Below are 15,399 nucleotides of genomic sequence, written 5' to 3'. Positions count from 1 at the left end.
TCCCCTCAGACCTCAAAAAGGATTTTGTTTAGAAATCTCAAATCTTATGCAAAGATTATGTCATAATTGTTTATTAGAGCACATGTCTTAGTTTCTAAGCACCTAAGTAGTGTTCAGTAAGCAATTCATAAACTCTTCCTTGATGCTGATAAGGCCTGACCTCAAGGTTCTTTACCTGATGTTTGCCCTTCTCTGGATAAGCTCCAAAACCAATCAGAATAGTTCAGATGTACTCTTACCAGACCAGAGTGCAAGAAAATGATCACCTCCTTAATTCTTGGAGGCTATATTTCTTTTAATGCAGTCCAAGATGATATTTGTTTCTTTGGAAATGCCATCATATTGCTAATTCATATACTGAGACTTTATAATCCACTAAACCTCAGATTTTTGGCAGATAAATTTCTCTCTAACCATGTCTCATACAACTTGTACTTGTGGAGTTGATTTCTGAACCAATCATAAGACTATATTTGTTTGCATTTACTCATTATCTTTTCTCAAGAATTCACCCTTCTGAAAATGATCAATGATGGGGAAGATATGAGAAAACTGGGACACTACTGTACTGTCAGTGAAGTTGTGAACTGAATGCCCAAAGAGCAAAAATCTTTTGATCCAGCAATAACAGTACTAGGTCTGTATCCCAAAGAGATCATTAAAAGGGGAAAAGACCCATAATGTTCCAAAAATATTTATAAAAGCTCCTTTTGTAGTGGAAAAGAATTGGAAATTAAGGGGATGCCCATCAATTGGGGAATGACTAATCAAGTTATGATCTATGAATGTTATGGAGCACTATAGTTCTGTAAGAAATCAGGAGTGGCCAGTCTTTAGAGAAGCAGGGAAAGACTTGCATAATCTGGTGCTAAGTGAAGTGAGCAGAAAAAAGAGAACATTATATACATTAACTAAAATACTGTGAGATGATCAACTATGAAGGATGCTGTATTCAAATCTTAGCCATCCAGCACCCTGTCTTCTCCCCTGAGACCTAAATCCAATAACATGCTACTCCCACACTCTCTTCCTCTGTCTCTCTTTGTTCTGTGTCTTTCTCTTTCTCTACTCTTTCTGTCTCCCTCTCTCACTCTGTGTCTCTGTCTCTCTCCCATATACATATATATATATATATATATATATATATATACACATATCTCCCTCCCCACACACACACATATATATATATATATATTTGAAACACATAATTTATACTGTACTTATTAGTTATATACACATACACAATTTTTATTATTTATGTGGATGTTTTCCTCCAGTAGAATATAAACTTGAGAGTTCTTTTATTCTTGCCTTTATTTCTTCAAAGCCTGGCACATTGACTGGTACACAGTAAACAATTATTAAATGCCAACTGAACTGAAAAGAGGAATGATATAAGTCTTGGAAAACTGGACTCAAAAAAAAAAGTATGAAATTAAACAGTCAAACATCATTTGGTACAGTATCAAATCCAATAAAAAAGAAAAATGATTTTTTAACATGTCAACAAGTGACTTTATATAATTTCATATTTCAAAACCCATAATGTATTGTTACTAATATAGAAATAGTTTTAAAAGATCTTATTTAAGTTACAAATCTACAGAGACAAGTCATTCCTTGATTTTGAGAAGTTTTTGTTACATACTCTTTTGGATCTGTGAAGCATGTATGAAATAGAGATTCGTAGCTACATATAGAAACTTCCCTATTTGACTGTCTCAGTTCAGAATATTTTGTTTGTCAAAAAACAACAGGAGGGGCGGCTAGGTGGCAGTGGATAAAGCACTGGCCTTGGAGTCAGGAGTACCTGGGTTCAAATCCTGTCTCAGACACTTAATAATTACCTAGCCCTGTGGCCTTGGGCAAGCCACTTAACCCCATTTGCCTTGCAAAAACCTAAAAAAAAAAAAACAGGAAATGATCCATCCTTTCTCCAACTTCACCCATTACTTAGGAGTTTTTTCACATTCGAAATACTCTCTTCAACAGAAGTAAACAATACAATACCATACAGCCATTATCATTATATAATGTTGCACATGAGAGAATATATCTACCATATTGGGGATGAACTTCACAAAGTCTGGAATTATGTTGTAATTATCTTGGCATCCCCTTCAGCATCTAAAATTCTTTTTACTTTGGAGATGTTTAATAAATAGCACTGAATGCTCAATAGAAAGAAGACCAGAGTTCAAATCCTACTTATAACACTTACCACCTGTATGATCTTCCCTGATCTTGGCCTCAGATTATCTATAAAAAGAAGGTGTTGTACAAGCTGGCTTCTGAGGTTCCAATAAGGTCCATATCTATGAATGAATGAATCTTCAGGAAAACAGTTTGTCAGTACAATTCTAGAATGTTACTTTTTAAAGACTGAAGGCCAGGAGAAATAGTACTGTCATAGTGTCTGCCCTGGAGATATTAGTTTATATATGTTTTTGGCAAATTCTAGATTATAAAATGTGTCAGTGAAAAATAAAAACCTGTCCTAGAAGAAAAAAGTGAAAAAAACTGGCTGGTTGATTAAAATAATTAGCAATTCTTGGCTTGGGTGTGGTAAAAGAATGGCATGAGAATTAAAAGTAATAAGAGTTAACTGATAAGAATGTTGTTCATCTGTAAAAGAAAGTGAATTTAAATGTCTACAAGTGGCTTTTACTGACCTCAAAATGATATCCACATTAACTTCACCCACTTCATAAACTAACAGAAATACATCTTCTTCCCCATTAATGCATGCCATTCATTATGTCCTCATTTTTTTTTCTAATCTGGTAACTCCTGCAGCATCAACTAAAGGTAAGAACCTTCTACATATCTCAAGCTTATTTCTCAATGCTGGGATCCAGTCATTCTGTTGTATCCCTCCCTAGCTCCCCAAGTCAGGTTAAAGCAGATTCCTTCCCAACTAAAGAAGAGTAGGGTAATGGATAGTTGCTATACTTAAAAATTTTAGGGTGAAATAAGTTTGTGGAAAATTAAAGATTTTTTTACCCTTATCTAAGATAAAGAGAAAGCTAATATTTGTGTTTACATATACAAACCAGGACTTCATAATTTTAACTCCTGTTTCTAAATATCTCTACTGAAAAACTACAAAAATAGTAGCTACTTTGAAAGTTTCAAAGCATATTTCAAATATTTCTACTGCTCTTGATTTTCTTTAGTTTTAGAAAAACTGCATTCAGAATATGTCCACACTAACTTTTCTGAAAATTTTGTTGTTATTATTAAGAGTGTGGTATATGGTATACCTTCATGCCCCAAATCCTAGACTGAGTTCAGTTCCAGTACAATCATGAATATTTCAGGCTCTCATCACCTCTTGTCTGAATATTAACCTCCCTCCCACTTAATGTTCCAACCTCAAAAATCTCCCCCATCCAATCTGTTCTCTACAGAGCTGCCAAATCAGTAAAGCACAGATTTGACTATATTGCTTCTCTACTCATTAAATAACAGTGGCTCCCTATTAACTCTAGGCTCAAGTATCAACTCTTTCCAAAGCCATCCAAATGCTGGTTCTCACCTCCCTCTCATATACCTAACCCTCCAGCCAAACTGATCTTCCTGTTATTGTTCAGACACCCCATCTTCCAAATGTCTTAATAAGTCTATTTTGTTCCCCTCTTCTGCCTCTCAGAATCCCTAGTTTCTTCCAAAGCTCAGTTTCATTGCCACCTCCATCATATATATATATATATATATATATATATATATATATATATATGATAATTCATATTATAATGTGTACATCTTCCTCTATAGAATGCAAACTTCTTGGGCAGCTAGGTGGCGCAGTGGATAGAGGACCGGCCCTGGAGTCTGGAAGACCTGAGTTTAAATCCAGTCTCAAACACTTAATAATTACCTAGCTGTGTAGCCTTAGGCAAGCCACTTAACCCCATTTATCTTGCAAAAAAAAATGCAAACTTCTTGAGGACAAAGATTATGCTTACTTCTGTATTTTATGTGCCTAGCTAGGTACTTAAAACTTTGTAGGTCTTTAATAAATGCCACTAAGTGATACGTATGACAGAAGCAGCTTGACATTCTAGATAAAATGCTGGGTTTGCAGTCAATAAGTCCTGGTTTCAAATGTCTGCCCAATGAATGTTCCTAGGCAAGTCATTAAACCTCAAAGAGCCTTGGGCACTTATTAAAATTCCAAACTGGTGGTGATTTGCTTTGTGCAGAACCATTCTCTCAGAACTCACCACCCGGGAATAACTGAGGACACTATGGGGCATGAACTTAAGAGGCAGTATGAATAGCTCTCCCGGAAAAATTGGCCTCAAAATCAGATGAACCCAGTGAGCCTGTCCCCTTAAGCTAGAGTGGAAGTTACAGAGTCAAAAACTCATTAGCTATGCTGGAGGAAATTTTTCTTCAAGAGCTACCTGTCCTGATAAAATTCCCTATCTATTAAAATGTGTATATAATGATATAATGCCATATTGCTATACAGGAAGAAATGATGCTATGAAGAACATCATATTATAGAGAATTGGAAGGGGTGATTTGTAGTCCATCAATATGTATCAGAGACAGGACTGGAATCCAGGTCTTTTGATTCTGGAGCTAGTGACTCTTTCAATGGACTTGGCTAAAATTCAGAGAAACATGGGAAGATCTAGCTGAACTGATACAAAGGGAGATTTGAGAAACCAAAAGAATATACACAATGACAGCACACTGTAAGCTAAAAAATAACTAAAATGAAGTGAAATCCCGAGTGAGTAAAAATCTAATGATGGTCTATGAAAATAGATAATGAAATAGTATCTCTACTTATAGTAGAAAGGTGGTAATCTACTAGAATAAGGTAATAATGTTCTTTAATGTTACACTTTAACGTTCTAACAAGTGCTTTGCTTAATAGTTTGTATTACAAGGATTTAGAGGGTCTTCCCCACAAATGACTGTAAAGAAAAAAGTAATTAATAAAAACATTTTGCAAAGTGAGTTTAGATAAGGAAACAGGTTCCCAAAGTCACATAGCTAATAGAAAACTGTGTCAGTACTACAACCTAAGGTTTTTGATATTTCTAGAGCTTTTCACAGGGGAAAAATATATAAAAGGAACACTAACCTTGCTGGAACCAAAAAAAGTTTGCTTTTCTCAATATTCATTTGTAGAGAACAGAAAAAAATGGGGAAGGGAGAAAAGCTGAAATTTGAAACTACTATGAACACTAATTTAAAGATCTTCCTCAAACGTATAGACAATCAAGATAATACCTAAACTTTATAAAGTTGAACTTCTAAAAGTTTTATATATTGTTATTTCTATGGTTAGTTAAGTTCAACTGATTAAAGCACAGTGCTGGTCATAGTTATTGTGAATAGGCCAGTTATGTTGCTCTGTGCCCCTAAATCGCAGTTAGCAATTGGAAGAATATATGTTATTAAAGTGAAACCACTGATAAGAACAAATCCTATAATCTTTTAATGAAAGAATAATTAAATTTCTATACCCTACTAATGATGGAAGTCAGTATATAAAAAAGACAGCATTATAATAATTATAATACTATGAAGTTTGCTGCACTGTGCTAAATAATTTAATAAAAGTGCCGCCTGAAATCTATCTGAAAGCATTCCAAAACAGCATGTTGCACCACAGTAAGAAGATTTAATTGAATGAATCATACAGAAATGAAGGGAGGAAAAAGTTATTAGGTCATATCCAAAGGTCTAAATATTACACATAAAATAGTCAAATTTACTTCAATGACAGTTTCAAATCCCAAAAGATTTTTAGTGTTCAAAAAAATACAGAAAAAGATGGAAAAGATCTACTCAGGCATCTCTTCTACCTCTTGAAGGTCATTGCAGGGTTATTCTCATCACTGTAGTTTCGGCTTGTTTTGTCCACTTTTGTTTTGAGTATCCTAGGTAACAGTGCTTCAGTCATTTCCCTTAAAGACTGTGAATCTAACAATCTGGCATTTCTCACTGTCATCAAGTTTTCCTGACCTTCAGCTTTAGTAATCTATTTCTCTAAAGGAAAGCTGGGGGGGGGGGGGGCAGAAATCAGCAGGCTGGGGTATTTTAGGTTGAGTTTCCACCCCAACTCAGTTACTGACACCACCTTTGATCTTGAGAAGACACAATCCTTATTATACTTCTTCAAAGTTTAAGAGGGATAATCAACAAAATAATTTTGAAGAAAGGTCATGCAATATTTTTGTCATGCTTTAAAACTTAACATTTCATTTTACTATCCTGACATCTTCATCTATAAAATGGGACCAAAGGACCAATTGTAAAGCACCTTTTAACTTTTGGTTTTGGAGACAAAGAAGCTGCCTGGATCCTAGTTTTGTCAATAACTGTGTGACCTAAAGTAAATTACTTCTCTCCACTGTTTCCTTTGATTGAAATTCAGAAGACTTAGATAATTTCTCAGATCCTTTAGATCTTTGTATTCTATGACCTTAAAATATCATAGGTAATTTCTTTTGCCACAGTAAAAAAAAAATCCTTGTTTCTACCTTTTACAATCAGCATATAGAAAATATCACGTCCATTAATGCATAAACTGAACATTCAGAATTATAGAATAACTTTTTTTTAGGTTTTTGCAAGGCATATGGGGGTTAAATGGCTTGCCCAAGGCCACACAGCTAGGTAATTATTGTCTGAGGCTGGATTTGAACTCAGGTACTCCTGACTCCAAGGCTGGTGCTTTATCCACTACGCCACCTGGCCGCCCCAAGAATTGTGGAATAACTTAAAGAAACCTTAATGATTTACTCCAACTGCCTCATTACATCTGAAACTATGGTCCAGGGTCATGAAGTGATTTTTCCCAAGGTCATATCTCTAAGTCTAGCATTCATGTCTCCTGATTTCCAGTCTTTACAAGATAACACAGTCTCTCTTAAATGCCTTAAATAATTTATTTCACTTCTCTCTCTCCATATCAGCTCCTTCAGACATTTAAACTATATATTCAAAATTTTCTCCTTATCTGCTCAATTATAATGTATTCCATAATGAAGAGAATATTCACAAGGGCATTTTAGGGTTATTATAACCTGAATATGACATCAACTTATACAGGCTTTTAATAAGACTACAAACAGCAATTGGGTCACAGGATGATGGCTCAGTCTATGATATCTGCTTCCAGGAAAGGTGAGGTTGGTAGAGCCCTGAGTTTGGGATTTCTCAAAGGCATCTATGCTAATAACTTCGTTGGGTATCCAAACTAAGCCTGGCACGTGAGGAATGGATAGGGCCACCAAGCTGCCAGAGAGAGTATATGTAGCCCAGGTCAGAAAAAATAGAATAGGTTAAAGCTTTTATGCCAATCAGTATTGGGATTGGTCTTATGAATGATCTCTGCATTTCCAACTGAGACAGAGAAATAGTTTGAAGAGTTGAAAGGGAAAAGGGGGGAGAAGAGAAGGGAAAGTGGTAAGAAGAGAGAAAAAGACAACAGGGGACACCTAAATTTTACTTAAGCCAACCATGGAAACCACTTACAAAAGGAAGAAATCGCTATCAACATCTCAGAAACTACATTCCTAAGACCAAAGCAGAAAAATAACTAAATGTGGTAAGGGAAGGTAGGATTCTCAATCTCCTGCCACCTGAAATGAAAATTGGAAAAAATAATTCACTTGGGGTTTCCCTTGAAGGTAAAGTATTAATGAGATAAGGAGTATGCTTGATTTGTATATCATATCCTAACAACTGAAACCTTGTATGTGATCTCAAGAGTTCAATTTCTATTTCCTTTTCTTAGCACATATTAAAACCACTGTTCTGGGCTAAGCAAGACAATTCTCTTTTCACCTCCTATTTGTATAAGAAACCCATGATGCTTGGTGGCTGCCTTCACCCTGGGAAGTTTTATCTACTGGTACTATGAAAGACTTAGGTATATTTTGGAAGGAAAGGTGTTTTTACAAAACACCAGAAAGCAATTCTTTCTCTGCCAAGCCAGAGTGAAGTAATTTCAGTAGTGCTCTCAGCACACTTCCAGCTCCTCCTGTTTAACAAGACCAAACACCTCTCTAGTTACCCACAGTCCAAAAAATTATTTTAGTAGAAAGACACATGGGAGCAGACAGCTGAATACTTTGTAGGTTAACTCAGTCATTTAATATCAATTGAATGCTTTCACCTATTTAAAAAGTGATCAAATCATTGTCCACCACTAGAGAGAGCAGCTATCACATAAACCTTTGACTTGAAGTAACCTTTAATTTCTAATGCTACCAAACTTAATTCTAATAAGTAACTCATTTCAATATTACAAAATAGGAGACTGAACAAGCCCACTGACTTGCCAACATTTTCATCTTAATGTTCTTAATAAAAACTACTTTATCACAAAATCATATTTTTCCCCTCTAACCACTAATTTCTTAAAATTTTCTTTCCATAAAGCAAAGCCATAAGTGTATATAAAAACAAAAAAAGGAAAATAAGTCCTTTTTTTTAATTCTTTAAAAATATGAAAACAAATCCTTGTACTCAATCCTGTAAATCAACCCATTCAATAAATATAGGAAATCTAGCTCTTAGTAATGGTCATAAGAGTTTAGAACTAGAAGACATCCCAGAGATATCTTTTTTAACCTAATGGTAATATTCAGTCCAAGGAGTTGAAATGACTTATCCAAAATTGTATAGTTGGCAAAAAGCAAATCCAATATTTCTAAAACAAAATCCAAAGTTCTTTTTCACATTAGGCACACTCCTGAAAGGATCATTCCATACACTTTCATAGCATACTCACCTCAATTAATTTCTAGTTTTATTTGTGTGTGTAAACTCACTTCAGTAAACTAGTTTTATTCGTAAAAAAGTCATTATCTTAGTCATTATAAGGAGCAAAAAAGAAGCTAAGATATTTTTTAAATCCATCATATAAAGATTAATGTAATTCAATTCAACAAATATTTTAAATTCTATACATAAAGCATTATTTTAGGCATGGAGGAATAAATAAAAATAATACCTAAAGGAAATTATAATCTAAGACACACATTTACCAAATACATGCTAATTAATATTTCAGTTAAATTTCTTTTAAATTACATAGAAACAAAAATGGGGATCATTTGAAGCCCATTAGTATTTAAAACAAAGTATTTTCTCAAACAGTCTACTAGGTTCTTTCTTATACAATAAGAAATTTTTAATACATTACTGTTGAGATATAAACAAATAGAATGAAAGAGAAAATAAGAGGTGAGTTTGTTTAATACCAAAAAAGTATTCAAATCCAAATTCTAAATATAGAATTCAAGACAAAGAATTAAAATTCAAATTTTTCACCTGAAAGAATTCCATTAAGATTGTTAAGAAAATAATTTGGGTATGATGTTTAGGCAGAGAGAGAAAAAAAGGGGAAGATAGAGGCCTTACCTGAAACCGAGGTAATTTAACTATTTTTAAATACTTAGGGTGTTTGCTAATGCAACCTGAAAAATCTTTTATCAACAGAACTTCATACAATAATGTTTTATTGAAAAACTTCACTAAGTACAGATTTTAAGAGACAATATAAAGATATTTATAGATTAAATAAAATATTCAACTTCAAATGTTTAGAATATAAAAGGACAATACGTTCCTCATAACCCATAGAAGAGGTAAACCATCAAGTCAATGTAAAATGTAAAATGTAAATGTAAAATGTAAAATCACAATTAAGTTTCTTTCCAGACCTTAAAAAAAAGCCAAATCTGAACACCCGGCACCCCCGCAATGCTTGCCCTTTGGGTTAATTTATGAAACAATGGCAATATTTCATAGTGGAAATTATCTTTGCCCTACCAAAAAAAGCCAAATCATGAGAAAATTTTTTCCAAATTCTCATCAAACTTGGCTACAATGTGGCTACTCATTTTTTCTTTCATTTGCTGAAAAAGTAACTACTCAAAAGTTTCAGTTTCCTCCATCAATCATTAATAAGCTATGACTGAATAAAAAGTAATCGATGAGCTGAAAAAATGATTGTGTCCCCTTTCTCCTTAGCTGTTAAAACACATATCATTTCCAATTCTTACTGATTTGCTTTTTCATCAACCAACCTTTTACATCAACCATCCAAGAACTAAAGCACATATTTGCAGAGCCATCTTTTACTCAAACAGCTGTTGTATAAAGACTGCAAGCAATGCTAGTAACTGGTACTTTAAATTTCTGCTGCTCCTGATCCTTCTCTTGCCACCCATTCAGGGTAAAGTAGTCAATTCTAAATGTTCTCACTGTTTACCAGAAAGCACAGACAGTGAGGCTAACTTTGCCCTCCTGCTTCCTTCAGCTAGGCAGCTGAGTTTTTTTTTTTCCTGCCACTGACTTGCTTTCAGGCTATAAATATCTGAAAAATGCTGTCCATTTGATGCTCTTGGATTCTGCATCCATATTTAGCTATTTGTGGCATGCTTCAGTTTAAGTACTTTACTACCCACTAGTTCAGTCAGGTTGAAATCCAAATGATCAAGGGACAGATGGACCAGGATCACTGCTCACATCAACAGAATGAATAACAATCTGGGATTTAAGAAAGATTAAGAGGAAGTTTTCTTCTCATCTGTGTCTCAAAAATGTTCCTTTTTCTCTCAAATACTGATCTACATGTACAACATATACACACCCCGCTCCCAAAAAAAAAGGCAATCCAAATTTTGGTGGTATAGAAACCAAGACAAATTTACTATAAACAAATCCAAACTTATCAATAGTAATTAAAAATCAAAACACTGTTTCTATACTGACAAGCTAAACCACAATTAAGCTTCTGCTTTGTAATTTGTCTTGATATTCTCTTGTGAAAAGTAGAATATCCATTTTTAATCTCTGATCAGTCTATAAAAGATCGGTGCATATTTAATTAAACTTCTATCAAACAAAAGAAGTACATTCCAGAAGATATGAGCCACACAAACAAGAGGCATTGCAATGTGTGCTCAGGATGTGTTGACAAGAGGTCTGGATTTTGACTGGGTATGCATCCTGGCTCTGCAGCTTCTCTGTGGGGCCTCATGTCCAATTATTTCACCTCTATAACCTTAGTTTCCTCATCTATAAAATGAGAGTTAGACTTGACTTATAAGGTCCCTTCCAGTCAATAATACTTATAGTACAATGAGTGGAAACCTATCTCTAAAACCCACAGAAATATTTTAAATTGGAATTCAAAAGTGCTCTAGTGCAGACTCCCCTTTCTGATTTCTTAGCCCCCCACATTTATCTTAAGCCACCTTTCTCCATAAAACCATCCCTCATATTCAAGCCAAAACGCTTTCTGAATTTTCCTTTTACCTTGATTGCATTCATCTTAAACATTGAGCTTATCCTATTTTGATTCATGAAATAAGCATTTATTAAATACCTATCATAATAACCTGGATACATGCCATATCTCTTCCCAGCAGTCTGACAGTTAAGAGCCATGCCAATAGGACAAGGATGGTAATTGAACTTACTTGGCTATGTATCTTCCCTTACGCCTAACCAAAGTAACTCATACATTAGGAGGTAAACTTAAAAAAAGTTTGTCAATTAAATGAATGCTTTTATAGCCAACTCAAGACTTTCCTCTTTTAAAATTCAGTTCACTAATCTACAGATGAAATACCTCCCTCAGAACTTCTGCTGACGATGGTTAAATACAGTAAGGGAACGGATTAGAGCTGGCCCCAAAATTAAGGCTGACTGTGTGTACAAGGATAAATTATGACTAGAATTACAGAAATAAATTTCAGAGTTAATAAAAACTTCCAAGATTATCTAATCCAACCACTTGATTTTGATGAAGAAACTAAGACCCAGACAAATTAAGACATTTAACCCAAGGTCACAGAGACAGAGAGTGAATGACAGAGCCAAGGCCTCACCCCAAGTCTACTGTGTGTCAGAGTCCAAACTACTTTCAACCTAAAACAAGACTTGCTCAAAGTCACAAGGTTTAGTGCCAGAGTCAAGACTATACAGAACTGAGGTGTCCTGATCCTAAAGCCCTAATGTTCTGGGAAGTATATTTTCAGTGCTTGGATTTCTTCAAGTTCTATTTGTAAAGATTAAAGAATGGTTTACAGAAAAATCTCTTTGACCTCAGTAAAAGGGAAAGAGACAGATATTCCAATCCAAACAAGAATTGGAGGTTCAAAAATAAAACCATCAAATCATTCATTAAGAATTTATTATGGGGGCAGCTAGGTGGCGCTGTGGATAAAGCACCAGCCCTGGAGTCAGGAGTACCTGAGTTCAAAATTCGACCTCAGATACTTAGTAATTACCTAGGTGTGTGGCCTTGGGCAAGCCACTTAACCCCATTGCCTTGCAAAAAAAAAAAAACAAAAAAAACTAAAAAAAACTTTATTAAGGGGCTGCTAGGCAGTGCAGTGGATAGAGCACCAGTCCTGGAGTCAGGAGGACCTAAGTTCAAATCCAGCCTCAGATACGTGATAGTTATTAGCTGTGTGAGCTTGGGGAAGTCACTGAAGCCTTGCCAAAACAAAAAAATTACTATGAGCCAAGGAACTTAAGATATAAAAACAGCAACATAACAAAATAAGTAGCCCCCAGAATGGGAAGCATGGGAAAGGTGGGAATTTCATTTTCTACTTTAACTAATAGGTTAAATTAAAAGTTTTTCAAAGGGCAATAAAACAGGCACATCAGCACTATTTGGTGAAATATCCAGATTAGGTAGACAACAGGCTTAGAAACAAATAGATACCATAAGATAATGTTCAAGAAAAACTCCAAAGCCCTAACTGGAGTAAAGTCTCACTATCTGACAAAAATTGATGTGGGAAACCTGAAAAGTTATCTGGAAGAAAACAGGTAACTGCTCAACTTTTCACACTGTATGCCAAGATAAGCTCCAAATGGATCTATGACTTACATATGGGAGGTAAGGAAGAAATTACCTTTCTTATCTGTGGATAAGGGAAGTGTTCATGATCAAGTCAGAGATAAAAATACAGAAGTCATTATCAATTCCATTAGCTTCTGGAATCTCCAGATGAAGGTATCAAAGTAAAGAAGGGTTCAAGATGGGAGTAAAGAAGATATTAAAACTAAAAAAATACACAAAATTAATTCCCTTAGTTTGTAAAGTAAAAAAGAAATCACAATGAAATGAGAATTCTATGACTTTTAAAATGAATGGATCAATTCATATTTTCAAATTATTTTAAGGAACAAACTCTAACCTGGCTAATAATTTTTTGAAGACCTATATTTCATTTGGTTAAGCAGCTCTAAATGAACTTCTTCTACCAAAACAGAGGAGGCTTTACCAACAATTTAAGAGTCTTAAAAGAGTTGCCTGGGGCACTGGAATATGAAGTAATTAACTGAGGGTCTCAGGGCCAGTAGAAGTCAAAGGAGAGATCTGAATGCAGGTCTTGAAAAGACAGATGCCAGTTCCACTAAGCCACCATGCTGAATCCCTTGGGAAGTCTTGGGAATATGTTAAGAAAACATTGTCTATTTATTCCAGAAGTCCAGGGTTTGGAAAATCAACCAGAATTATACTAAATGAGTAAATAACTTTGTTCAAGCAGCCTGCTGGGGTCAGAGTTAAGAAACAAGCACTAGTCCTTCGTAGCCCAGCTTCAGATTTTAAGTAATCCTAGCAAGAAAGGAGTGACCAAGGAGGATTAGCAACAGGATACAAATTCAGGCAGTAGGATTTCTAGCTCAGGTGGGACATGAAGTAACTTTTGTTACTTCAATTCTTCCAGCGGGAAAATAAAATACTGAGTAAAAGATGCAAATGACTTTGGATGATACCAAGTGGCATTTTCTGTTTCTCTCTCTCTCTCTCTCTCTCTCTCTCTCTCTCTATATATATATATATATATATATATATATATGTGTGTGTGTGTGTGTGTGTGTGTGTATGTATTGTGCATGTGTGTCTACCTATATGCATATGTCATATATTCATATTTATGTAGAGATAGATGCTTAAGACTCATGTAAAAATCTTCCAGAGTGCATGAACCCATGCAAGCCACTGCCTTGGCCAGTGAGGCAGCCTCCGAAGCCGCGACCCGCGCGGGGCCATCGGGCAGGACGCGGGCCGCGGGGCGCCCTCGCCTCTGCTGCCCCCGGCTCCCGGCCGCCTCGGTTCGCGGACGCCTCACTGGAGTCCGGTGCCCGGGGGCGCGCGGGGCTTCTCCTCCGGTCACTGCCACTCCTCTGGCACTTCGGAGGCGGCTCCCCGGGCCCCCGACCTCCACAACCCGTGGGGCTTCACCGGGGCACCGGGCCCCTCTTGGCGGAGACTGAGCCCCAGGTGAGGCAGCGGCCGGCATTGGGGGGGACGGCACAGAAAGAAGCCCGGTGCCCGCCGCGGTGGGAGCGGAGCCGAAGACCGGCTCCCGGGCAGGGGGACGGGCCGGGGTGCCAGGCCGGCCCGGGGCCGGGGCCGGGGGCGGGGCGGCGGTTTGGGGGCGTCCTGCCCCCCCCTCCTCCCTGCCCGCAGGGGCTGCCCAGGGGCGGCCGCACCACGCCCCCCGCCCGGGCGGACGAGCCCCCGAGGCGCGGGCAGGACGCGGGCAGGGGCGGGCAGGACGCGGGCAGGGGCGGGCACGGCGCGGGCAGGACGCGGGCAGGCGCGGGCAGGCGCGGGCTCTTACCATACACCCGCACCCAGCTCTGCTGCTGGCACACGGACTCCAGCAGGATGCGGTCCAGCACGCCCCCGGCCGCGGCGCCGCCCAGGGGGACCCCCGCGTCCGGCTCGTCGGGGGGCAGCGGCGAGTCGGCGTCCAGCGCGGAGTACAGGTCCGGCCAGGAGGGCGCGTCGGCGGCGCCGGAGGCCGGGGACAGCTCCATGGCCGGCGGGGCCGGGCGCCGCGCTCGCCGCCTCAGGTGCGCCGCGGGCCGGCCGGGCTGCGGCTCCCGCGCGCTCCCTGGCCTCCCCCGGGCCGGCGCTCAGGCCGGGCCGCCTCCTCCGGGCTCGGCGGCGGGCGGCATCCCCGGGTGATAGACCCGAGCAATGGAGGGCCGAGCGGGCCGGCCTGGCGGGCGGGCGGGGCGCGCCGCGAGGGGCGGGGCGGCCGGGAAGGCAGGAGCAATCGGAGGCGGAGCGCTTCGGCCGGGCCCGCCCCGCCCGCCCCGCCCCGCCCCCGCCGGCCCCGCCCCCGCCGGCCCGCGCACGCCCCGCCCCCGCCGGCCCCGCCGGCCCGCGCACGCCCCGCCCCTCCCCCCGCCTGCGGGAAGCCGCGCCGCGGGCCCCAGCTGAGCCCGCGCTGGAGAAAGCCGCCCCTTCCCCAGGGACAGCGGGGCGCGTGGCGGGCGCGGGGGGGGGCGGCGCGGCCCAGGGGCAAAAGCGCGGGAGGCGCCCAGCGGGTCCCTGCCCTCCGCCTGGCACCCAGCACGTGTGTGCGTGTGCGTGTGCGTGTG

General features: G+C 39.1%; 1 protein-coding gene across 5 annotated transcripts in view; it reads right to left on the bottom strand.

Annotated features, from left to right (window-relative positions):
- RASAL2 (RAS protein activator like 2) overlaps positions 1-14,844 on the bottom strand; it is a 317,365-nt gene extending 302,521 nt beyond the window's left edge. For 4 of the 5 annotated variants that reach the window (XM_074222116.1, XM_074222118.1, XM_074222119.1 and 1 more), the window contains exon 1: positions 14,631-14,844. In XM_074222116.1, the coding sequence (XP_074078217.1) occupies positions 14,631-14,829 (199 nt within the window). In that variant the 5' untranslated portion in view covers positions 14,830-14,844. Of the gene's footprint in view, positions 1-10,064; positions 13,953-14,630 lie in introns of those variants that run through there. The other variant, XM_074222121.1, reaches the window with a different exon arrangement.
- Positions 14,845-15,399: the final 555 nt, after the last annotated feature.

This window comes from Macrotis lagotis, chromosome 2 (genome assembly GCF_037893015.1).
Source record: "Macrotis lagotis isolate mMagLag1 chromosome 2, bilby.v1.9.chrom.fasta, whole genome shotgun sequence".
NCBI classification, from domain to species: domain Eukaryota; kingdom Metazoa; phylum Chordata; class Mammalia; order Peramelemorphia; family Peramelidae; genus Macrotis; species Macrotis lagotis.
Note: the sequence above shows the minus strand (reverse complement) of the source record. Positions and strands in the feature narration are given on the sequence as shown.